The sequence below is a fragment of the Brachyhypopomus gauderio genome, chromosome 9 (genome assembly GCF_052324685.1).
Source record: "Brachyhypopomus gauderio isolate BG-103 chromosome 9, BGAUD_0.2, whole genome shotgun sequence".
Classification (NCBI taxonomy): Eukaryota; Metazoa; Chordata; class Actinopteri; order Gymnotiformes; family Hypopomidae; genus Brachyhypopomus; species Brachyhypopomus gauderio.
The window spans coordinates 22,690,234-22,716,035 of record NC_135219.1 but is presented as its reverse complement, the minus strand read 5'-3'; the positions used below and the strand labels follow the sequence as shown (position 1 = coordinate 22,716,035).

Here is a 25,802-nt window from a genome sequence, read left to right as displayed (position 1 = left end):
ATCTGCTCTTTAACTGTCCAAATGCCATCTCAATGCATGCCCTTGTCTTTGAATGTGCACGATTGAACCTCCTCTCGGCATCTGTTGTAGAGTCTGCATATGGGGTAAGGAGAAAAGGTTGGCAGGGGTAACCCCTATCCCCAAGCAGTAAGCCAGGAAAAGCACCTACGATTATAAGGAGTAGAGTTAAACACTGAGGCCAAATCTGCACTATTTTGTGTGGTTGGAGTATTCTTACCTTCGGCAAACCTCTGTGCCAGTGAGGAGGCACGAAATATTGTGCACCGAGCCGGGCCATTTTGCTTCAATGTTGGAGAACAGAAATTGGCTGGTGCAAACCATCTAGAACAATGGCAAAAGTGACAAAGGGTGAAAGTTGTTCAAACCCATGGAGCGACATGCTTTACAATTTCTGTTGGGTGGGCAAAACTTGCATGTACCTGTACATTGATGCTGTGAAATGATTTTCAGTTCACATAGTCTGCCTCCATGGGTCCAGATGGAGCCTTTATCCTGATGTGAGTGCAGTCTATAGCACCAATGACATTTGGAAATCCTGGAGAATTCAATTTGTTTTGAATTGAATGAATTTTAGCATGAAATAGTTGATCAAGATGAATACAGAGCACTTCGGTAAGTGCTCTGGATAAGAGTCTCTTTTAAAGTCATATAAATTTAACTCCAAGTTACTGCTGTTCTGAAAAAGCTTCTTTTATGGGAAGGATGCCTCTGTGACCAGGGAATTTAATGAATATATTAAGGAAACGCTTAAGCGCAAGACAAACCTATCGAATTTCGCAGCAGACCGTCGCCTTACTAAGATGTTCTGCATACCCAACGCTGTACAGAAATGCGCCGCTGGCAAAGAAGTGCAAAGCGATACAGACCGTTTGGGGTTTGGTAAGAGCTCTACTACGTCTAGTGTTCTTCTCAATATATGGCCCCAGTAATTTACAAAGATATATAATACTGTGTCTTCTGAACCTGTAGTGCTCAAATAAGTAGTCATCCGGAAAGCCCAGTGGATCTGTCCTGTCCTGGAATGACCTTGGAGCTGGTAGCATGAATGCTCTGTGCACTATACACGCTCCCTCATCTACTGGATTTTCTACAAATGGGCATGCCATGGTCAATCAGCCTTCAGCCTTCACTGTTAGCTGTTCTTTTATAGCATACATTTTGGATTATTTGTATCACCTGTATGAAAATCTTGGTAAGGTAGTTGTCTGTATCCATTTCCTTTTTGCACCATTAAGTTAACCACACATTTACATTATTTATACTGAACATATGTGAATTGCGGAGTGATATGATTTGCTTGTAATTTGAACACAAAAGAGGAAGTGTGGGGATAAATATATACCTAAAAGTATCTTCACCTAAATTACTCAGTTATTATTAATACTCAGGTACAAAGAATTGTATTTTTGTGATATAGTGTTTATGCTAATGTATGTTTGTTGACCAAAACTGCGATTAGACACTGTATTCCATTTTACACTGACCTGAATTTGTTAAGATTAAACCAATACATTAAAATGTGCAAAAACCTCGCTGATTAACAATGAATATGTACTCTGAAGATCGAAATATAAATTGCATTTGGAAATATAATTATTAAATTTTGATAATAATGACCTGCAATCATTCCAAACTAATAATTACAGTACTCCATTAAATGTATAAAAATATGATATGATATGCTACATCCACAGCAATTTAATGGATAGAATTGCAGCGGAACCTTGTTCCTCAATTTTGTTTCCCGGATGGCGAGACTGACATCACGCTGCTGAGCCAATAGAAGCGGTCCCGCTAAGCTAAGCTTCAACTCTAGCCTGGTACGGAGCAGGTTAGTTCAAACGTATATGTTGCTGTAGTAACTGAGCGAGGCTCAAGTCTAGCCTCTTTCGTGGAACCGAATTTGAGCAAAATGAGCCAGGCTTGTCTTAAAAAGCCCGGCTTACTGAGTTAGCTCGCTTCGTGGAATACCCCCCAGGTTAAGGGGTTTTGTAAAACATATTAACTTTTACCTCCCATTAGAATGGAAACAATACTTCCCCTTGGCCCACCGGGGAAATCCCCGGTAGTAATGTATGCCAGTCCACCCCCGATACCTACAGTTGCATACATTTTACATACATTTATTATGCATAAAGCAGTTTTACCCTGCTGACTGTCAAAACCTATAGAGTTTTCTGTTGCCATCTGCACAAACGGCAGTCATGTTCGGGTACAAGCAGAGTGAAGCATGTGAAGTTTTGTCACACTGAAACTTGCACAATGAGTACTCCATGGAGCTTCTCTGGAACATGTCTCCATGTATCTTCCCAATTAGCAAGGTTACAATTTAATAAGTTAAAATTAAAAGTCCTAAAGAACACCTAAATATGTATTAATCCACACTGGACTTACCCTTCCAAACTGCCAAGTCCTCCCATCCAACATCTGCAAAAACTTTGCCTTGCCTTGTATATATGTATATAATATATATTATATAGTATATATCATTTGTATATGTATATATTATATGTATATAATATATACTTATTTTATTTGAATCACTTGTATGATGCATGTAATGTTTAATTACAAATGTCTACATGCCATTTATTCAGGCCCTTACTTGCAGAAGTCCCTACAAGGTAAGATATACAGACAAACACTCTGAAAACAGTGATCACACTACAACACACAAAACATGCAACAGAAACAAAAACAAACAAACGTTTGACGTGACAGTGAACTCTTATTTTGATACACTCGTTGATGTTTTGAATAGGCGCCTCATCAGGATACCTAAGGGTCCTCGAGAACTCACAATATAAAACCACCATCTTGGCCTGTCTTGGCCACATTTCAATCTTTCTTCTGAGCAGGAAAGGTGCTCCTTGCAAGTAGCTGTTGAAGCGCTGCAGCAATTGGTAAGCATTTGTTTAGACGTTACCGGTTTTTCTATTCTATTCCGTAGTTGATGTTTGCCGTTGCTAAAAGCCGTATTGTCAGAGCCTTTTCGACGTGTGACACCTCTGGTACGTTGACAAATGCACAACAATTCTGTTAATTTGTCGTAGTAGTGACTGTTAAAGGTACTGTAATCTTTTAACACTGCAACTACCAGCATTTTCATACGACTCCTTCTAGCAGAGAGTGCCAAATGGCAGTGCTGGGGTCATTTGCATCCCATTAGGCCAGGCAGAGTTGAGCTCATGCTCCTTATGCAGGCCATATTCAATAGTATTTTCAGAATTTGCTGCAGGCCATATTCAATAGTATTTTCAGAATTTGCTGCAGGCCATATTCAATAGTATTTTCAGAATTTGCTGCAGGCTAATGAAAACTGCACTAATGGGCGTGATGGCCTAATGCAGAGGTGTCCAAACTCCGGCCCGCAGGCCAAATGTTTAGGCCATCCTTTGTTATGTACATGCAGCCACTACTTGGTAATGCTAAACGGGGGGATGGGTGATTGTGGGAACTGTGTTGATGCATTGACTCAGATGGAGAAGAAAAAAACCCTTTAAGAAAAAATCAGAACTTTAGCTATTTTTGACCAATCAGCATGTCTCCTTTTGCAGTGAGAACAATCCAAAATTAGTACAAAGGAGGCAGACTTGAGATGTTTTAGAATTATAGTTCAAATAATGTCGTTGTCAGTTTAATAATGGAGAGAGATGACTGCAGACATATGAAACTTGTTAATAAAGTGCATAGACTTTAATAAATATCTGGCTACATGCTAAGTGAAATAAAATAGAATAAAGGTCTAATAAAAGCCATCCTTTATGTACATGCAGCCACTACTAGGTAATGCTAAACGGGGGGGATGGGTGATTGTGTGAACTGTGTTGATCCATTGACTCCGATGGAGAAGAAATAGTGAAATAAAATAGAATAAAGGTTTCTCACTCTAGTACTATATTACAATATTATAAATGTACAGAATGGAGGTAACTGAGATGGGTTCTATATATTTTTTTTAATGTTGTTGCAGCCATTAGATCGAAATATGCCGGTACCAGGTAACAGTGAACAGGGATGGGTGTGATGGGTGGTAGTGTGAACTATTATGACTATTATGTATGTATCCACCTACATGTGGATAAAAATCCATGTTGCTATATTTCACTTACTCTCGACTTAGAAGCAAAGATGGCAAAGGTTTGCAGAACACAGCAGGCTTTGGACGTGGTCCTCAACCATGTCGACCCTTGTGACTCTGATGGAGGAGAAATAACTCTTGATCCGAGTAGTGACTCTGAAATCTCTTCTGGTAAGATTTCCTATTTTTGTTTGTCAGTTATGGGTGTTGTGTTTTTGGAAGAGACACTGCAAAAAGTACCATCTGGATAAGTTAAAATTACTCGAATATTATTCTATTTCAAGTAGTTGAGGGTTTATTGTATAAATTTATGTAGAAATATCTTTACCTATTGACATTTTTTCAAAAGATAAACTATTTAAATATATATATGCATATGCGCCACGTATTGCTGTGTGAAAACAATCCTACATTACTTCCAAGGTGGCATACTTGAGATGTTTTGGAATTATAATTAGGGTTCACACACGTAGTGTGGGGAAACCTATTTTTGCAATTTAGGGTTCACACACATCTCAGGACTGTCACACTGTGCAGTTTTGAAACATTTGGCCACTAGGTGGCACTATTTGTGAATCATGCATAACTTTTCCAAATCTTTGCTTAGGAAAATGAAACTTGATTCTTTTGATTCCTTGCAGTCCACCTGACAACTTTGCAATTACAAGTCCTATTAAAAAAGGCGTAGTTTTGTCACATTCATCAATTGTTTGAAAATAGCACTTTTCGAACTAGTCCTAGGAATTTGATCCAATGATGGCAAGAGTGGCATGGGCATAATCTGTAGACACTGTAGGTAAACTATTTTTAAAAATTGTTGGATTTTTTTTATTTTCAGGTGGGTCCATTTTCCCATTATATCATTGAGGCCATATATGACCTATATTGCTATAATTCATATAAACATGTTGATCAACTCCCAATTTCAAAGCCTTTTATAGACAGGTCCTTCAGGTATGCCAAGTTTGGTTCAAATTGGCCTGTCGCTGCATTGTCCAAAAACTTAAGAAATCATAAAAACTCATGCTGCAATCCGGTTATGCAGAATACAGACAAATAAAGGGTCTTGTATGAGTCCGATCAATGAGATAAATAACTTTGCAATTAGATCTCATAACAAAAGGTGCACTGCTTGACCAGAAATGAACCTTTTATTTCACTAAAATGTCTTATTTCATTACTGTAATATCAGTATGGTATTACATGGGCTCCATTTACTGGCCAAATACTGGAACTGACTGAATAGTACATACATAAGACCCCACACACACACACACACACACACTCTGCTGATCTCAGCATGTGATTTAGTTCTTTGATCTGACTCAATTTCCCAATACACATTTTGATCGTTTTGGGCCTTTAGTGCCTCAATTGAATCTTTTTGTGCACATTAATTTATTTATGCACACCCCCCCCCCCCCCCCCCCCCCCCCCCCCTTAAGGCCAAAATACCTATTTGTGTGTGAACCCGCCAATCGCCGGCTACGTTTCAAATATTATGTTTGTCAATTTCACATTATTTCAACCTTTCACTAATCAAATCTCAAACATATGGTCCTGTAGATGAGGAGACTTCATCACCAGTAAAGAGGGGTCGCGTGGAGACACACGGGCGGCTGACAGAGACTGCAAAAGACGGCACAGTGTGGCATGAAGAACAGATCGGAAGACATGATGGAGTGCATCCAAGCCCAAGTAAATGCAATACCACGAATGGAGAGCCAACTGCGTTTGCCCTACGGAAAGAATCGAGTCGCTTACAGAATTTCCTCTGTTTCGTTTCTATTGAAATGCTTCGGATCATACAGGGGTGGACTGTCCAGCATGCACGCCAGACACAGCAAGAAAACTGGTTCATGTCCCTCGCTGAGCTAAAGGCGTTCATTGCAATCCTCATCCTGCGAGGTGTTGTGCGCCTTCCAGCGGTGCATGACTCATGGTCTACAACACTGGGAGTGCCCTTAATCACCAAGATTATGTCGCGAAACCGCTTCCAGGACATCATGCAGCACCTTCACTTTGACGACAAGTACACACGCAGTGAACGAGCTGCAACTGACCGGTTTGCTGCAATCTCTAATGTTTGGGGGTCTTTCGCTGCCAATTGCATCACTTGTTACAACCCAGGAAGGCATATCACCATAGATGAGCAACTTTTTCCAACTAAGACCCGTTGCTCTTTTCTTCAGTACATTGCAACAAAACCCGACAAGTTTGGGATAAAGTTCTGGGTGGCATGTGACCTGAAATCCAAGTATGTATGCAACATCATCCCATATCTTGGCAAAGACTCCAGTCGTCCCGTGGGGGAAAGACTATCGGAAAATGTGGTGATGAAGCTTATGGAACCATTTATGGACCAAGGAAGAACTGTTACCACAGACAATTTTTTCACCTCACTGTCACTAGCAAGGCAGTTGCTGGGCCGGAAGACCACCCTCCTTGGCACAGTAAACAAGATTCGTCGTGAGCTTCCAGACTCTGTCAAAAAGAATTTGGGCCGTGAGGAATTTAGTACACAGGTGTTTTCAACCTCTGGTGCCACGCTGACCGTTTACGCGCCCAGACGGAAAAAGACTGTCTGCATCCTCAGTAGCATGCACAGTACGGTGGAGATTGGAGACACCCGAAAAAAAAAGCCAAACACAATCACAGACTACAACAGCCTAAAATGTGGTGTGGATGTCATGGACCAGATGGTGCGAAAGTACAGTGTACGTTCAGGAACACGGCGTTGGCCAGTCGCTGTGTTTTATAACATGATTGACATTTCATGCCTGAATGCACATGTGCTTTTTCAAGCATGCACTGGGGTAAAAGAGAGACGGTCCGAGTTCTTGGTGAAGCTTGCAACAGAACTTGCACAGTCTCATATGGAAGCCAAGGAGGTGTCCAAGGTAGAGTTTCAGCAGCAACAACCCACACCTGACACAGGGAAAAGGGCATTGTGCCAGGTTAAGTGTGGCTGCAAGAGTAACCGTGCCACTAAGCGTTGTGGTTTTTGTAAAAGGTTCACATGTGGCAAATGCAGAAAGGAGATTATGTGGCAGTGCCAAGTGTGTTTAGACAATTTGTAAGTGTGCTGAGTCTATTGGGTTTTCATACCAGTCTGACAACAAGCAATGTAGCTCGCTACTGCACAATGACTGTATGTACATAAACTTCTTAGCAGTTTATATTTCTGTTTCGTTTACATTTCCATTTATGAATACTTATCATAATGTTGCATGCTTATTTTATCCTTGATTACTATTTCGTTGTACAGAGCAACACGTTTCTTTACTGTGCATATACCAATAAAGTTTCTCGTGATGTTTTGCACTGGGCTCCAAAAGTACATTGTGACAAAAGTGCGTCTCTACTAATGACATGGCAGAGACTGAGGGGATTATTGATATTTCAGGGGGAACCCTTTCGGTATTCCGGCGAGGGCATCCTTAACCGGTGATGCACCGGTATCGGTGACCATCAACTTCTGTTCAAGAGACTCATAAATATTGGAGTTGGATAGTGCTGCTTCTTGTCAGAAAAGAAATGTTATCAATCGTACGAACCACCCTAGGCATTTGTTAGTAGAAAATAGGAAATGAATAAGCTGACGTTTAACCAAAAGCTTTAGAATCAACAGATTTTTTTCATGCAACGTAAAACATAATTGTCTGCATGCGTGAAAACGTCATTTAGGCCTACCTAATCTTTTCAAATTCAGAGTTTGTCATGCACAGAGGGAACAGGTTTCCTTAGATACAATGAAAATTTTACTTTGCTCCTCGCTAAGAATGCCAAATATGTCATTAACAAATATCTAAGAATATATATACAAGCACATATCTTAATCAAGAAATACACACTAAATAAATAATTCATTTTGAAATGAGCTTTAATTTCCTTATAAACTACAATCAACGATTGAGTACCCATGTGCAGTTAACAGGATTTGACCCTACCTTATTTCTTGACGACACATGCATGGTGGTCTCTGGTTACAGAATTCAGTGGTCACAGATGTCTAACACGGGAAACAAGCATAAGACCAATTCAGAATAAAAAGCCATGACTGTTAATCTAAGACAATTGTTTTCTCTTTCAGGGGACATCGTCCATGCATCCTGGGGATGAGGTACGTGATTGACTAAGTCTTGAATCTGGAGTCTGAAGGTTTCCTCCTGTGATGATTTTGCACTGGGCTCTGAATGTCTGTGGCGAGAAAAGTGCACCTCTACTCTTGACATGGTGGAGTCTGATGGGGGGGGGGGATGTTAAAGAAACTGATTCAATAGCTTTATCACCGTACTTTGTAAATATACAGGCGGGACTCATTTTGTCTTGAATTTTGTTTCAGGTGGTGTGCTCTTGACTCCCATGGCTGAGGCTCTGTGAAGAAATTCTGTAGTGTCATTATCCTGGTCTACAGTCATGGCCAAAAGTTGAGAATTACACAAATATTATATTTTCACATGAACTGCTGCCCTCTGGTTTTTATATGTGTTTGTCAATTGTTTTTATCACATACAAAAATATAATTGCAATCATAGGAGTAACAAGCTTTTATTGACAGAATGAGTTAAGTTAATACTGTGCCATTACACTTATTAGCTATACACAGTGCTTACTTTGAAAATCAAACGATGCCAGAACGCAAACAGCGGCATGAGACAAGGGGTCAGAGGCCAACAATGTCACCGGATCGCAAAACAAAATCACAATGTCACCAGATCACAAAACGCTTAGGCACACAAATGTTAAAATAACAAGCCAATTTGTATATATAAATTACTTTTAAATTATTTACATGTGTTTTATAAGTGTTTAAGTGCAGAAGTGCATACAGATTTCTTCATAACTTATAATTAGTAGGCTTGAAAGTTACTGGATCGAGGCAGACAGTTCCCGGAACACACCCTTCAAAATGAGAGTTCCTGGATCCTGTTCCGGCAGGATCCGGCTCAAATTAAGCCCTGGCTATAGAATACAAAAGTAATTTTGTGAGTCGTAGCTTTTTCATTTTTTAAGACTCCTCATTGAAAAGTCACATTACACATACCAAACAACAAAAAGACTATAGATCCTTGTTCCTTGTGCATGTGATAAATTACATTCTGCACAGTTACCTCAGGATATGTCAACAGAAAATAACAATCATAGAACAATATATATCTATAGTCACCATGACAACAGTTATCATGATAAGTGTTAGTATTTCAAAGTGCAAAAAGAGCAGAGCTCCTAGGCATGTTAAACCTGATGTGATTCGCTAAAATCTGTGCTCCTTATTTAAAAGGCCTTCTGAGTTTAAGGATTTAGCTTTCTGCTAATTCAAAATGTTAAAAACGTTTGACTTTCTTCCTCTCTCTTTCATTTAAAGTGCAGGCACAGTAAGAAATACACAAACATCTCCATCTTCAAGTAGAATCCATGTTGGGCTTTATTTTGGTCTGGAGGTCTGGCTTGCAGCTCTCAGTTGATCGGGAGGTTCTTCACAAACTCTCTTAGGCTCTTGCGGATATTGGAAGGTTGGGAAGCAGCGCAGTCCAGCAGCGCCGGACCCATGTGGGCATGAAGGGCTTGGCATAGGTGGACAGTGGCCCCTCTCACGCTTCTACCCCTCCCGTGGACCGTACCACTGTTGCTGGAGGTCCCAAGGAGGTACCAGAGCAGAGGAAGCACCTTCTGCTCAACCAGTTGTGGCTTGCAGGGGTAGAGTTCCCTAACCAGCTCTATAAAAAGAATATTTAAAAGGAACAAAGATAAATAAATCAACCCTGGACAGCACTGGGTTATTACAGAAGCATTTTTTTAACCTAGAAAGATTTAATTCAACTAAAGTGACAGTATTTGGTAACTATGGTAACTCTCTGGAATGATTATTATCAATATTATAAATATTATTAATTAATTAATATATTCCTATATTAATTATTAATATAGGAATTATAGTATTTCTGGTAAATATCTTTTATCTTTTTTTATCTCTGGCATCTCTTAGCATATCAGTGGAATTACTTTCTGAAAGAATTGTTTTTTGATAATGTATTTGAATTTGTAGAATATTTCTGTATACACAACCACAAAAGATTAGACACTGTATATTGAACAAAAGAGCCTAAGCACATCCACTGTAAACTCCATTATTTAACTATCTGCTGTCAGATAATGCAAGATCTCCTGTCAGTCTTACAGAAATATTTTTTTCTTTATATTGGACTGTGCCTTAATATGAAAGGAGATTTCCATTTGATCTGCACCACAAACATCTAGCCAAAGAGCAAGAACATTCTTTTACTGATTTGTGTGAACCTTTTCCCCAACCTAGCAACCTTTCATCAAAAGATACAAAGGTAAAACAGAACACAATCATTGTTGTTGTTGTTTTTCTAAAGCCCAGTGGCATGTGTCCTTCAAGATGTTTTGTAAAGAGAGAAAAGAACCCACCAAGGTTATTGATGAGAGCTTGAATGGCAGCTATTGTTGCCATGTAGATGGCGTTATTCTTGGAATTGAGGTGATTGTCCACTATAGCTGGGACTAAGATGTAGACCACTTGGACCAGGTTGTCTCTGAGCAGTGTGATTATCTTCTGTAAGGCCTCCAAGGCATAGAGGTTAACCTTGCAGTCGTGCTTTGAAAGCATCAAATACCTGTAGCAGAGGAAGAGAGGTATAGAGCAAGCCGCCCATGCATTCATCAGGCACTCACCATATCAGTGCCGTTAAGCCCTGGAGCTGATTTGATTTCAAGCCCTTTCATTTCAACCGACTGATTTTTTCATAAGTCATTCACTTGGATTCTTTGGTTTAATGCAATTTCAAGGATACGCTTGGGTGAAATCTTCACATACATTGTAAAACAAGCTCACACTAACAATGGACACGACTGCCCTCCACTGTAATAGTTAAAACTGATTGTTGTAATATTTTCTACTCTGAAGCATCTGAGCTTTTGACATTTCTTCAGATGTGCCAGCATTTAATGTTCTCCAACGTATGACCCCCCATACAGATCACTTCTGAAAGCTGCTGAAAACATTAAAAATCAATTCAGTTCAAATGTGTTACCAGGAACATGTTGCCCACGACCATATATGGGTTGTCCTCGCAGTGGGCCACCAGCTGATCAATGCCCTTGATGGGCTCGCTGAAGTCTTTTGAACCCAGCAGGGCCTTGAGCTGCTTGACGTACTCTGTCTTGTCTGCAATGCTGTGGATGTGTGCTCTGCTGCTGTCTTTGCTGAACACACACAAGAGAGAAAACACAAGGATTGGGTTATAGTGTCCAAACAGAAAATGAACAAGGCTGCAATCAAATTAAATCAACATCAACACCATCAAAAATTGCAAACATCAAAGCAGTTCCAATCAGGATGCACTTTTTTGTTGTTGTTGTTTTGATTAACTGTTTAAATATTCACCTGCTGGCAAACTGAGGAGGAGGTACGCATGACTCCACAGCTGGGATAGAGTTCACGGGTAAGCGGTAAGGTAAGGTTCTCAAGATACAAGAGGGGAGCGTTCGCCGAAATCAGCCGTTACCTTTCAGAGGTGCCGCGTCGTCTGGGCTCACGTCCCTCACCGTGTGCCTAAGGCTGCGCTTCATTCGTTGCGTGTTCTGACGCTCCACCTGTGCGGCTGGAGCTTCTTGCTGCTCCAGACGAGGCTGACGCATCTTATATCTTCGCATTCCTAGACACCTTTGTCCTCTCCTGGGAATACACACGTACGAATCACCACAAAACATGGAGTGATGATATTGAAGTCCACATATTGCTTCATACTTTGATTCTATCCCAAAGGTTTCAAGCCGGTTCATTTTGAACCATGCTCTGTCCTTTAACTACTGGGTCTGGGACTACACTGTGCATGCCTTACTGTAAATACAATGTGTGGTGCCACGCACTGCCCTGTACTTTATTATTTGTTTACAATATATGTCTACCATCACAGTTTAGATGGTTTTTTTATTGCAGTCTGTTTCACCTAAAAGTTTTGTGAATAAGCTTTGTTTAGTGAGTAAACATGGGGCATAGTGGCTGAATGGCATAAAAAAAAAATCCTCATCATGTATCCAAACATGAATCGCTACCTTGGATTTCAGAGTGAGGACAGTGTTCCTGATGGTTGCCAGGTCTTTGGCAGGGATGCACTTTTCCACCATCTTATCAAAGTCATGGTGGGAGGACAGGAACAGCAGCATACGCCGGCCCAAGCGCCTGAGACGAAGAACAGACCCCAAAACAGGAGAGAACCGTGAGTGAGAGACCCGTAACTCACAGCACACCGACCATTTATCTTACCAGGTCACAATTTTACAAGGCCATCTGTGTGTAGAAAACACGATAGTGCTTCTATTACTCTACAATTTAGCAGCATTTGCTGACTTCAGCGTATCAGACTAGGAGACTAAAAGAATCAGCAAAAGATTAGTATCTGGGAAACTGAATAAGCTTTGTAGAATTCTCGTTCTGATCCCAGTACTAACCTGGTTTCTTGGGAAGCGTCCTGTGCCAACTTGGAGACTGCAGGGATAATTCTCGCTATGACGTCTTTCGCCCCAGACAATAAGCGGCCAGCGCCAATTTTCTCTACCAAAGTAGCCAAGTGCAGAGCAGTACACTTTCTTACTGCAGCATTCAGATGACTTTTGAGGAAAACAGAAGGAAAAAAATTAGGGCATTCAAAAAAAGAAGGTAATAACTATTAATCCATCCAATCAATGTATACAGTAGGCCTACAACTTTTAGCTTCTATAAAGAAACTTAATACCCATATGTATGATCTAAGTGCACAATCAAATTATCATATTCTATTCGATGGCTTAGTTTGCACCAGTTAGTGTACATCTGTATTTTTTAAACAGAAAATGTTTGCATGTCCTCTGTAAGCTAGCTAACTAGCCTATTCTTTAAGCGGTGTGAAGGGCAGTTTGGATCAGAAGAGAGGAGGTGGAATGCAATAAAAATAATATTTAACAGGATAAATCACTAAAAATATTGATATAGGCCAGGGCAATATTTTGAAATAACAATGGAAAAGTAAAAACAGCAGCCAAAATCAGTGCTTTGTTAGCTTCTTGTGACTGTTGTTGCTATCTGAAAGCCACAGTTTAAAGCTCACTGCAGGCTAACTGACCAGAGTCCTCCAGCGAGAAGGGCGTTCATGCTCCGAATGGGGGTGCAGTTCTGCACCATGCTGTCCAGAGCTGTGTCCACGTCCTGCCTGATGAAGGCATTGGACTCCGCTGCTTTGTGAAGGAGGACCTTAGCTGTAGCCTCCACTTCCTGGTCCATCCCTTTCTGCAGGCTGGAGTACAACTCCCTCAAGGACACCACCGCCATGCGAGACACGGCAGAGCGCAGGTTCTGCACCTGCAGGAAAGACGACGTTCCAGCTCGTTTCAGTCACATCCAACACTGCCACCGCCATCGTAATAAGTGTAATCCACCACTGCAATGTGTTATGTAGGCGGAAATACCTTAATCACTAATTACAGTTAGCTATGCCATCTGAATTTCAATTAGATGAGAAATGTTTTTATAAAAAATGAATTTCAAAGTACTTTGCTAACGCTGACTTGACTTTGTCAGCAACATCACCTGTAATATGTACATGCTGATGGTGTCCTCCAATTTTAGAATTCAGACCGATACACAGTCAGCAAATCTAGTGGCTTACCTCTTGAATAAGAACAATGCAGACATCATGACGCCTGCTGCCAAGCACATCAGAGTGATGCTGAGCCAATCTACGGATGAACATCAACCCTTCAATTTTCTTCTCCCTGTATGAAGATATTGAACATAGACACACACTGTAACCATCGGCTACTGAAAGAAAAAAATGCTACAAGAAAATGGACAAAGAGGAAAAAACTTCACTAAATACATGCATACTTACCATATATGCAGAACACCATAAATGACTTGCTGTTTAACCTGCCCTAGCCAAATGCTTCAGAATTTTGCAGGTGTGACTTACAGGCTATCTGCACATTTTTAAATCTCAAATTCAATGACTTTTAAGACCTTTTTAATACCTCTCACAAGAAAAAATAATACTATTACTGGGGATGCAGGTGTGTTTCACATCGTTGACGGGGGGTGGAACGAGAATTGTTGACCGGGGGTGGGGGGGTGGCGAACTCCAACGCTAGGAATCTAGCACTAGGACCCTGGAGCGGTTATTTTCTGCATGGTCCTAGCGCTAGATTCGGCAAAGTTCACATCGCGCCAGAACAACTGAACAACACACACTTATAATAATTTAATGCCTCCCCTCATAATATTCCAGACATTTTAAGACATTTTTAGGCCTTGAATATGGAAAACTAAATTTAAGACATTTTAAGACTTTTTAAGGACCCGCGGGTACCCTGGACTTACCAGTCATCAGAGCTAAGCAGACTGAAGCTCTGAGCGAGAGCGAGGTCTGGATTGGAGAAGGTCCGTAAAGTCTGCTGCTCGTGGGGATCCTTCCTGGGAGGTCCTGGTTTGAGTTCATCTAGAGAAGAATACCAGAACCCAAACAAACTGACTAGGACTTTTAGGGCTACCAGCTCAACTTTGGTCAAATCAGCTTGAAGGCTGACAGCAAAACATTATTCAATGTGGTGAACTAGATTTAAAACATTGTTGTGTAATGCAGTGTTAACAGCAAAGCAATTTACATGCAAGTGCAGTGATCACACATGAAGTGCTGAAGAGCAGGCAACACTCATCAGAACTGTTTGAAAGGGACGGACGTGCTCTGATCAGTCTGGTACCTCGTCTGCGTCGTGGCAGCATATTTTTAGTAGGGACAGCCGTGGGGGGGCTGGGATGAAGCGGAGGACTCAAACTTTTGACGGGACTTCTGGGGGTGCGTGCGTTTCTGGAGCTTGAGGGCAAATCATCCAGGATGACACCGGTCTTAGTCTGTGCTGGAAGACTACTGTTCAGCTGCAGGTCTGATGGGAAAGAGGTTCACGGGTAAGCGGTAATGTAAGGTTCTCAGGAAACAGGAGGGGAGCGTTCGCCGAAGTCAGCCATTACCTTTCAGAGGTGCCGCGTCGTCTGGGCTCACGTCCCTCACCGTGTGTCTAAGGCTGCGCTTCATTCGTTGCGTGTTCTGATGCTCCACCTGTGCGGCTGGAGCTTCTTGCTGCTCCAGACGAGGGAGACACATCTTGTATCTTGGAATCCTAGACAACTTTGTCCTCTCCTGGGAATACACACGTACAAATCACCACAAAACATGGAGTGATGATATTGAAGTCCACATATTGCTTCATACTTTGATTCTATCCCAAAGGTTTCAAGCCGGTTCATTTTGAACTATGCTCTGTCCTTTAACTACTGGGTCTGGGACTACACTGTGCATGCCTTACTGTAAATACAATGTGTGGTGCCACACACTGCCCTGTACTTTATTATTTGTTTACAATATATGTCTACCATCACAGTTTAGATGGTTTTTTTATTGGAGTTTGTTTCACCTAAAAGTTTTGTGAATAAGCTTTGTTTAGTGAGTAAACATGGGGCATAGTGGCTGAATGGGATAAAAAATCCTCATCATGTATCCAAACATGAATCGCTACCTTGGATTTCAGAGTGAGGACAGTGTCCCTGATGGTTGCCAGGTCTTTGGCAGGGATGCACTTTTCCACCATCTTATCAAAGTCATGGTGGGAGGACAGGAACAGCAGCATACGCCGGCCCAAGCGCCTGAGACAAAGAACAGACCCCAAAACAGGAGAGAACCGTGAGTGAGAGACCCGTGACTCACAGCACACCGACCATTTATTACTATCTGGGAAACTGAATAAGCCTTGTAGAATCCTCGTTCTGATCCCAGTACTAACCTGGTTTCTTGGGAAGAGTCCTGTGCCAACTTGGAGACTGCAGGAATAATTCGCTCTGCACCAATCTTCTCTACCAAAGTAGCCAAGTGCCGAGCAGTACACTTTCTTACTGCAGCATTCAGATGACTTTTGAGGAAAACAGAAGGAAAACAATTAGGGCATTCAAAAAAAAGAAGGTAATAACTATTAATCCATCCAATCAATGTATACAGTGCAACTTTTAGCTTCTAAAAAGAAACTTAATACCCTTATGTATGATCTAAGTGCACAACCAAATGATCATATTCTATTTGATGGCTTAGTTTGCACCAGTTATTGTACATCTGTAATTTTTAAACAGAAAATGTTTGCATGTCCTCTGTGAGCTAGCTAACTAGCCTATTCTTTAAGTGGTGTGAAGGGCAGTTTGGATCAGCAGAGCAGAGATGGAACACAATAAAAAGAATATACAAGAGGATAAATAACTACAAATATTGACAGGGTGTCTACAGGTTTGACCAAGTGAAAATTTAGACATTTTAAGACTTTTTAATACTGTTTTCCAAATAAAATTAAAACCAACTCGCAAGAACATACACGTTAAAATAAAGCACAAAAACTAACTGATTATTAGTTTTTGTGCTTTATTTTAACGTGTATGATCTTGCGAGTTGGCTTTAATTTTATTTGGAATTTTATTTAATTTTATTTGGAATCTACCGATATCCGCCCCCGAATTTCAACACATGGCTGACGGAATTATTCCTCCCTAAATTTAGCTCCGCAAATTTAAGATATTTTGGTTGAAAATTTAAGACAAAATAAGACTTTTCAAGGCCTTATTTGACAAAAATTAAACTTAATACCATTTAAGACTTTTTAAGGACCCGCGGCCACCCTGATTGATATAGGCCAGGGCAATATTTTGAAAGAACAATGGAGAAGTAAAAATTATCTGAAAGCCTCAGTTTAAAGCTCACTGCAGGCTAACTGACCAGAGTCCTCCAGCGAGAAGGGCGTTCATGCTCCGAATGGGGGTGCAGTTCTGCACCATGCTGTCCAGAGCTGTGTCCACGTCCTGCCTGATGAAGGCATTGGACTCCGCTGCTTTGTGGAGGAGGACCTTAGCTGTAGCCTCCACTTCCTGGTCCATCCCTTTCTGCAGGCTGGAGTACAACTCCCTCAAGGACACCACCGCCATGCGGGACACGGCAGAGCGCAGGTGCAGCACCTGCAGGAAAGACGACGTTCCAGCTCGTTTCAGCCACATCCAACACTGCCACCGCCATCGTAATAAGTATAATCCACCACTGCAATGTGTTATGTAGGCGGAAATACCTTAATCACTAATTACAGTTAGCTATGCCATCTGAATTTCAATTAGATGAGAAATGTTTTTATAAAAAAGGAATTTCAAAGTGCTATGCTAACTCTGACTTGACTTTGTCAGCAACATCACCTGTAATATGTACATGCTCATGGTGTCTGCCAATTTTAGAATTCAGACCGATACACAGTCAGCAAATCTAGTGGCTTACCTCTTGAATAAGAACAATGCAGACCTCATGAAGCCTGCTGCCAAGCACATCAGAGTGATGCTGAGCCAATCTACGGATTAACATCAACCCTTCAATTTTCTTCTCCCTGTATGAAGATATTGAACATAGACACACACTGTAACCATCGGCTACTGCAAGAAAAAATGCTACAAGAAAAGGGACAAAGAGGAAAAAACTTCACTAAATACATGCATACTTACCATATATGCAGAACACCATAAATGACTTGCTGTTTAACCTGCCCTAGCCAAATGCTTCAGAATTTTGCAGGTGTGACTTACCAGTCATCAGAGCTAAGCAGACTGAAGCTCTGAGCGAGAGCGAGGTCTGGTTTGGAGAAGGGCCGTAAAGTCTGCTGCGAGTAGGGATCCTTCCGGGGAGTTCCTGGTTTGAGTTCATCTAGAGAGGAATACCAATCAATCAAAATGTATTTATATAGCGCTTTTTACAACAGTTGTTGTCACAAAGCAGCTTTACAAGTGTCCCAATAAGTGTTAACTGCTATAAATGCATGACAGGCACTCAACTACCAGACACCATAAAACAAAAGACACTCACACTTTACCAGAAGTACCCAAACAAACTGACTAGGACTTTTAGGGCTATCAGCTCAACTTTGGTTCAAATCAGCCTGAAGACAGCAAAACATTATTCAACATGGAGAACTAGATTTAAAACATTGTGTTGTGTAATGCAGTGTTAACAGCAAACCAATTCCAACCTCTGCCAATTACTCCTTCAGACATGTCGTCAGCAGGGGACGCCCTGGTGCTTTGCACTTGAGATCCTGAAAAGCACAATACATATTAACACATACTCTATCAAAAATCTCAAATATAACTTCTGGTTTCATAGTGGTTTCTTCATGGTGCAGAAAAACAATGTTCATGGGTGCAGGTATAGCAATGTACAAGAGGATCAGCAGGGGCTTTTTGTTTGTAGTATAGGGCTTTCAAAGCAGTTTTTACTTTTTAAATACTTTTTTCTTTTACTTTTTTTGTTGTTGTTGCTGCAACAAATGGTTTGGATGCCATTTCCAGGAGAGCAAAAGAGTGAGCTCACCTTTGGCAGGCCTGAAGGCACGGAGTGGCTCTCGGCCAGCAGGTTTGGTGAGTGGAGGCAACATTGCTTCTCTGCCACTCGCATTCACCTTAGCCCGCTTCTTAGCCACTCTTTTACGCAAGAGGCGCAGGGAGTTCATCATCTGAAAAATAAAGAGTCTGTCAGCCCAAGTGCAACTGCCCATACCCACTATATCCGTCAAGTACAAGTACATACAACAATACTATACAAGTATTGAATGACCAAAGAAACACAAAAATTTTGCCCAGTTTAAAGCTGGATCCTCCCTGTATGTTAGGTAAATGACATTTACTGGGTCTATTATTATTAACTACATATCAATGCCTTGATGCCAGAATATATGAAGAGTTTGGTTCCGAAACGCGATAAATGCAGTTTAAAAAAAAAATGAGTTAGAATCAGAATGGTATGTGACCACTCTTGAAAAGCCAATATTCAATTTTTATCAAAACGCCACATCCGCCGTGTAATACTGCCCTGCTTTCTCTCTTTCCTTCCAAAATGCAACAATCGCCAATCCTGATTTCCCGCAGTACGCCACATCTCCACTCATCCAATCACAGTGCACCACCAGATACGGAATGTAAACATCATAGCACGCGACCGGTTGAGCCGCCCGGCATTTCTTGTAGCTTACTTTGTTAAAATATGTCTCGTTTTTCACTCTCAAAGTCCGCAAAAATGAACGGTTTTGATGATATAGAGGAGCCTGTTCGTATAGCAGTTATTGGAAAAAGAGATATATTTATTTTATTTTATCAATGCCCAGATTCTGACCAGTCCCACTGTCGGCTGGATATCAATCAGCAGCAGACTATCCAGCCCCTAACCGAGAATCGTTACATCGCCGCGAAATGCACTGGCTAAAGTGCGCACGTTTAGCTCGCAAAATTATCAAACGTGGAAAAGATTTAGCTCTGTGACTCATGTACAAACACTGTTTGCTGGGGGTTGTTCATAACCAAGCTAGGAGCGGGGTTATTATAATAATATAAATTTATATATTATATGAATTTGTGTTTTTAGGCCCAATGGTCAAACTATTATATTAAGATGTATAATTTACAGTTATTTATTATTGTATTTTGCACATTTTCAGTCAAAAAAAATTTCTATTAATGACAAAGGATATATAAGACATTTTGAAAAAAACATGGCATGGATTTATTGCGTTTTGTGAAAAAATGAATTGTTTTTTAAAAATAAATCTTTAAATATTAAAATCTTGATTTAATTCGTTTGTGTTTTTTTAACCTTAGTATGGTATTTGATAGTTTGAAACAAAAAACTGTGGTTTTCAGCCTACCACTTAAAGAAAACACATTTTTACTCAAATTGATCAAAATGGATATAGCATTTTGGAACCAAACTCTTCATATCTTAACTAGGTTAATTTATTAATTCACAGCCACCATATACCCATAGGGAGATGGATACTCTCAACCAGACAATGCTCCCTCTCATAGTGCTAGGACTATGTTGATATCCTTAACAACTGAGATAAACGCAAATGTAGCATCAGCAGAAGGAAACATCATCTCATCATATTTGGACACCTAAGCAAAGCATATCGCATGCATGGTCAGATTTAATACTGGGATGCTACAGGGCCTTTATTATGTAGACGTTAGGTTTGTCAGCTTATATTAGGACCAATGCTGTGTTTATGCATTAAAATCCAGAAAGTACAACACTTGAGTAACATTTGCAGGCAGCAACCAAAGAAATCTATCAGTTATGTTGTATCAGTTGGTGTAATCAGTTGGTGTATTTGTATGTATTTTAAATGTTTTATGCTATGTAAAATTCTACATGTTTTTTTTATGAGTTGGGCATATATTGTACTTTTTAGCCTCTATACAGCACTTTGGTTGACTCCGTCATAAAAAATGTGCTTTATAAATAAACTTACTTACTTACTAGTTAAACTAATGCATCTGAGACTGAGATACTCCAACTATGTACAACATGATATATGTTCCTACTGACCTCCTCCTTGTCCACTGGCTCCTCATCTGGGTCATGTATGAGGGCGAGGTCCAGGTGGAGGTTCCTGCCAGGCTTCTCCTCCTGCAGGGCTTCCACTGGGGAGGTGGGCGGAGAAGGTCTCATCAGTCCTGACGAGGTCCCTCTCGTGCGTGAAGTGAGCACAGGCAGTTTAGAACACCTGCTGGAGCCAACTTCACCTGCATGGGTGAATAAGGACATTAGCAGAAATTACCTCACCATAACATTTCTCAGTGCCTTAGTACTACGTTGCATATGTTTCTTTATCTGAAAGTACCACTGAAATATGATTCAAGCAAGATGGACCGAGAACGGCAACTTCTCATATGCATCTTGCTACAATTCATGTAATGGCAGCACAATGAAGTAGTAGCTACTGAATAACTGAAAGCAGGGCATCCGTGAGCCCAGAAGCAGGAAGACATTTATCAGAGCTTCAGTATATGTGTGACCCAGTTTTAGTTTAGCTTAGTTGTGATTCTTTTAGTTTATTGCATCATGAAATCTTACATTTCAATACAATTTGATTCAATTTAATTATTTTGGCACAATTCAGAATTATTTTAATTCTGATACTGGTAGATACATTAGCCTAGCTCTGCTAATGGCTAGCACATCTCGCCTCTGCTAGACACTGTTCCATTACTGAGTGAAACCATGTCAGATGAAGATCATCAAATTTGAATTTAAGTATTTTGTACATTTGACAAGTGGTGACTATAAATGATCTACGTATATGCACATTTGTTGGTTAAAATTAAATTCATATAGAATATATGACCACAAAATTAGATCTGCTCATCAATTTACCACTGACGTGGGAACAAGTGCAAGACAAGCTTAGTGCAAGACCAACTTAACTTAAGCGGGCACCCAAATAACCAGCCATGCCTCACTGTGTGTGCCTAGCACGTTCTTAGCAACGTAGCCATGCACTCACCAGTACTGTCCCTCCACGGGCCCGGGTCTCTGCGCCGAGGGCTTGTATCTCGCTGCACTCCCGGAAGAGTGGCCAGAGGGTAGGAGGGCAGTAGGAAATACCCGGGGGGGTTCCCAGGTAGCAAGCGGCTGGATTTGGGCAAACCTGCGTGGGAAAGGGCATCCATGCTCATGAGTTTAGCTCCGCTCACTTGACACCTGAGTGAAGTTTCTGACTAACTGATCTCCTTGTTCCCAAATATCGTATTTAGCAATATTTTAACACAAAACAAATGATGCAACATTATAAATTCTACATTTTGTACAGGTATTTCAATGACATATAAAGTAAAGCCAACATCAATAAGTCACCTCTACCAGCATCACTGGGGTTAGCTGCTTCGAAGATGTCTGGGAGCAAGGGTTGAAGATGTCTGCTGCTCCGGTGAAGTCTCCCCACTCTCTCTCTCCTCCACCCTGGAGAGTGGAGCTGGGGAGGCTCCACTGAACCTGGACATGAAACACAGACAGAACTGTAGAGGACACGTTCAATCTTCAGACCAGCATATGAAATTAAGACCTGCAGATCATACTGCATTTTAAATAATAATAGATTATGATAATGGATATTTTGGCATGTGGGATTGGCATTCTGGGGAGTAGGGTGCTGGCACAATCAACTGACTGCAATAAAACATTCAAGTCTAGTCTTGCTTGTAAGCTCACATTGTCCTTGCCAACAGAAGTAGGTACAAAGCACAAACTCCTTATATCACACAGACTGCTGCTGCATACCACTGCTTAACGCTGGCCAGGTGATACCCAATACTTAAAGAAGCCATGTTACATAGATTACAAAGATTAATAGATATATGCTTTGGCAGCAGTCCAGATGAGGTATCAGAAGCCAGCAAAGCAGCATGACAATGTTTTGTTTATATTGTTTGGGGGTGTACTAAAATAGTGATAAATGACATCTGTAATCCATATACATGTATTATCAGTATTATACTATGCTGGTATAACAATGATTCGAAGCATTATAACCTTAGACCAGGGGTCTCCAACACGTCGCTCGCGAGCTACCAGTAGCTCGCCACCCCTTTCCGAATAGCTCGCCAAAGGGCCAATGAATTACATATAAATTTGTAAACCTAATTGGTCCCATCGAGAAATCTACTTAAATTCATGTCCAATCAAAATTCACAGTTGTCCCTCCCCTTCTAACACTAAATGATTATTCGCCAATTATACAACAGTTAGTTCACAATCCGACTGGTTGAGAAGTGTTCTAACCCTGCAGATATGTGTGATAACAGCACGGTATTCTCGTTCTCTGTATCACTCCGCGAACGCGTTGTCAAGTAACGGCATGTACATATATTCACTATAACACACTCTCTCTCGTTTGCTATTGCTCAATTAGCTGTCAATCAAAAAGTTAGGCTGCCGTCAATATTGAATAAACCAGGGGTCACCCACGTCATGAGTCGCCACGTCATGTTTTTGCTACTATTATTATTACACGCAACTTTCGTTCGCCTCACCACCCCCCCCCCCAACCAACTTTTCGTTCGATTGATGCGTTCTAATCTGGTAACCCTCCGCAATAATTTGTATCCAAGAAGTAGCTCCCAGTCTCAAAAAGGTTGGAGACCCCTGCCTTAGACTAAACACAACCGCCTAGCAGATAACGAGTGTCACTGTATGTGGGCTGTCAAGGTGCCCACTCTAAAGTGCTCTACTCTACACCAAACATATCACAGCTAAAGTAAAGAATGGAACATGAAATACATTCAGTTTTTTCTCGATGGAATCGGCATGTGCCTGTTTACAGCCTTGATATTCACCATGTGGGATCAGGGAGGAATTGGGTAAATACTGAAATGATCATATGACTCCTATCTTATCCGTGATCAGTGGAACTGATGGTGTTACAACTCTCCCCATGTTACAACCATACCCGGTCTCCCCTATAGGGCTTTCAAAGCAGTTTTTGCTTTTTTAATACTTTTTTTTTTTTTTTACTTTTTTTGTTGTAGTTGCTGCAACAAATGGTTTGGATGCCATTTCCAGGAGAGCAAAAGAGTGAGCTCACCTTTGGCAGGCCTGAAGGCACGGAGTGGCTCTCGGCCAGCAGGTTTGGGGAGTGGAGGCAACATTGTGATGGTGGGCGGAGAAGGCCTCATCAGTCCTGACCTGGTCACTCTCGTGCGTGAAGTGAGCACAGGCAGTTTGGAAAACCTGCTGGAGCCAACTTCACCTGCATGGGTGAATAAGGACATTAGCAGAAATTACCTCACCATAACATTTCTCAGTGCCTTAGTACTACGTTGCATATGTTTCTTTATCTGAAAGTGCCACTGAAATATGATTCAAGCAAGATGGACCGAGAACGGCAACTTCTCATATGCATCTTGCTACAATTCATGTAATGGCAGCACAATGAAGTAGTACTGAATAACTGAAAGCAGGGCATCCGTGAGCCCAGAAGCAGGAAGACATTTATCAGAGCTTCAGTATATGTGTGACCCAGTTTTAGTTTAGCTTAGTTATGATTCTTTTAGTTCATTGCATCATGAAATCTTACATTTCAATACAATTTGATTCAATTTAATTTAGTGCTGTTAATTCCAGGTGCCGCGATTAAAAGTCCTCACCAGGATTTTGCTCAAGCTTGCTAGATTTTCTAATTAGCAATTCAGGTAAAATTAGTGGAATCAACACAATCCAGGAAGCCAGAGCAAAATCCTGGTGAGGACTTTTAATCGCGGCACCTGGAATTGACAGCACTAATTTAATTATTTTGGCACAATTCAGAATTATTTTAATTCTGATACTGGTAGATACTGAAGAGCCAAACTACAGTACCTCCTAGCTCTGCTCATGGCTAGCACATCTCGCCTCTGCTTGACACTGCTAGACAGTCCAGATGAGGTATCAGAAACCAGCAAAGCAGCATGACAATGTTTTGTTTAGATTGTTTGGGGGTGTACTAAAATAGTGAAAAATGACATCTGTAATCCATATACATGTATTATCAGTATTATACTATGCTGGTATAACAATGATTCGAAGCATTATCACCTTAGACTAAACACAACCGCCTAGCAGATAAAGAGTGTCACAGTACACCCACACTGTATGTGGGTCGTCAAGGTGCCCACTCTAAAGTGCTCTACTCTACACCAAACATATCACAGGGCTACAGTGCCATGTGAATTCATTACAATGTTGAAGAATATGTGATGTCATATTTTCTGATAAAACTGATGTTTTACTGGTCAGGTCATGTGCAGAAAGCTGATGGTTCTGCACCTCTGCCAGTCCTTACAAACAAATGTAATAAATGTTTTTTTCTACTTCATCATGCATGATTATTTGGTTTGTTGAATACGCATGTAATCTTCAGTGTTACACAGTACCAGTGTGGAGTGGTCCTTCTACAGGGATGTTAACATGGCCGACATCTGAGGGTCCCGCCGTCCTTCTGTGAGGGAAGGGTGCTGGTCCACAGGGATCCGTGTGGATCACTGTCGCTTGGGGGTTGTAGGGCACACCTGAAAATCCCACAGCAGGTAAAGTGAAACCCAGCACGCCTCCCAGTGAGGCTCAAATGCCTTGTAAGTGTTTCCCAATGAACAAGTGATTATAACAAGGGCTATGGTGCCATGTGATGCCATTAGAATGTGGGGAGAATGCTTAAGAATGTGATGTCATGTTAGAAATCTGTTTCTTTTTTAAAAAAAAATATTTTTATTTGCTTTTTCCATGGCCACATGGACAATGTTAATACATATATGTAACATGGTGGGATTTATGAAAATTGTGCTGAGTCAAAGAAATCAAAGAAATAACCCATGCTCCATTAATTACATTATCCTGTACACATGAAATAAAGAGCTTGACAGTCATCACTAGAATAAATAAACATGTTATTTTTCTGAACCTTAGAAACCTACTATATAAATGGGTATATTTAACTTTTAATTATTATGAATAAGCCTATGGAAATCCATACTCATAAGAATTAATATACTGTCTTACATAGAAGTATAAAATGATGTACAGTATATGAAAATGTATTTTTCTCACCATGAGTGGTAAAACCTGGTGTGTCTTTGAAGTGGTTCTGTTCCTGTCCAGGCCTTGGCTGGTCAGTTGTCCTGGGGTAAAAACTCATTCTCCACCTGAAAAATAGAAAGAATAGAAAGAGAGAAAGATCTAGAAAAAATAGAAAGATTTGTTAGATTATTTAGGTTTGTAATTCTCAGCAAAATGTCGTGCGACTTGTTTTGAGCTTTTCAGCATCAAAACTG

The 25,802-nt window shown here is 40.8% G+C and overlaps 2 protein-coding genes, 1 long non-coding RNA gene and 1 other non-coding gene across 4 annotated transcripts; 1 reads left to right on the top strand and 3 right to left on the bottom strand.

Moving 5' to 3' along the window:
- The first annotated feature begins 8,265 nt into the window (after nt 1-8,265).
- On the top strand, nt 8,266-8,356 carry LOC143523699 (small nucleolar RNA SNORD88). Its single transcript, XR_013133445.1, has one exon. It is a non-coding gene; the product is annotated as a small nucleolar RNA SNORD88 (small nucleolar RNA).
- A 1,001-nt stretch (nt 8,357-9,357) lies between these two features.
- LOC143522564 (TOG array regulator of axonemal microtubules protein 2-like) lies at nt 9,358-11,328 on the bottom strand. Its single transcript, XM_077016270.1, has 3 exons — nt 11,161-11,328; nt 10,538-10,743; nt 9,358-9,822 (listed from the first exon to the last, which is right to left on the bottom strand). The coding sequence occupies exons 2-3, from the start codon at nt 10,734-10,736 to the stop codon at nt 9,563-9,565; spliced, it is 459 nt and encodes a 152-aa protein (XP_076872385.1). The 5' UTR covers nt 10,737-10,743; nt 11,161-11,328; the 3' UTR covers nt 9,358-9,562.
- A 383-nt stretch (nt 11,329-11,711) lies between these two features.
- LOC143522771 (uncharacterized) lies at nt 11,712-16,058 on the bottom strand. The gene is made up of 3 exons (XR_013133131.1): nt 15,938-16,058; nt 15,674-15,800; nt 11,712-11,804 (listed from the first exon to the last, which is right to left on the bottom strand). It is a non-coding gene; the product is annotated as an uncharacterized LOC143522771 (long non-coding RNA).
- LOC143523603 (TOG array regulator of axonemal microtubules protein 1-like) lies at nt 12,636-15,039 on the bottom strand. The gene is made up of 5 exons (XM_077018161.1): nt 14,861-15,039; nt 14,481-14,598; nt 13,774-13,879; nt 13,287-13,466; nt 12,636-12,644 (listed from the first exon to the last, which is right to left on the bottom strand). The coding sequence occupies exons 1-5, from the start codon at nt 14,880-14,882 to the stop codon at nt 12,636-12,638; spliced, it is 435 nt and encodes a 144-aa protein (XP_076874276.1). The 5' UTR covers nt 14,883-15,039.
- Nucleotides 16,059-25,802: the final 9,744 nt, after the last annotated feature.

Coding starts and splice junctions, on each gene's coding strand:
- LOC143522564 (XM_077016270.1), bottom strand. CDS start 10,736: ATGCTTTCAAAGCACGACTGCAAGGTTAACCTCTATGCCTTGGAGGCC. Junction 9,823..10,537: donor AGCTCTCATCAATAACCTTG/GTGGGTTCTTTT, acceptor TTCTTTTTATAG/AGCTGGTTAGGGAACTCTAC.
- LOC143523603 (XM_077018161.1), bottom strand. CDS start 14,882: ATGCTGCCACGACGCAGACGAG. Junction 14,599..14,860: donor GCTGCCACGACGCAGACGAG/GTACCAGACTGA, acceptor ATTCTTCTCTAG/ATGAACTCAAACCAGGACCT. Junction 13,467..13,773: donor GCATTGTTCTTATTCAAGAG/GTAAGCCACTAG, acceptor TCTTTCCTGCAG/GTGCAGAACCTGCGCTCTGC.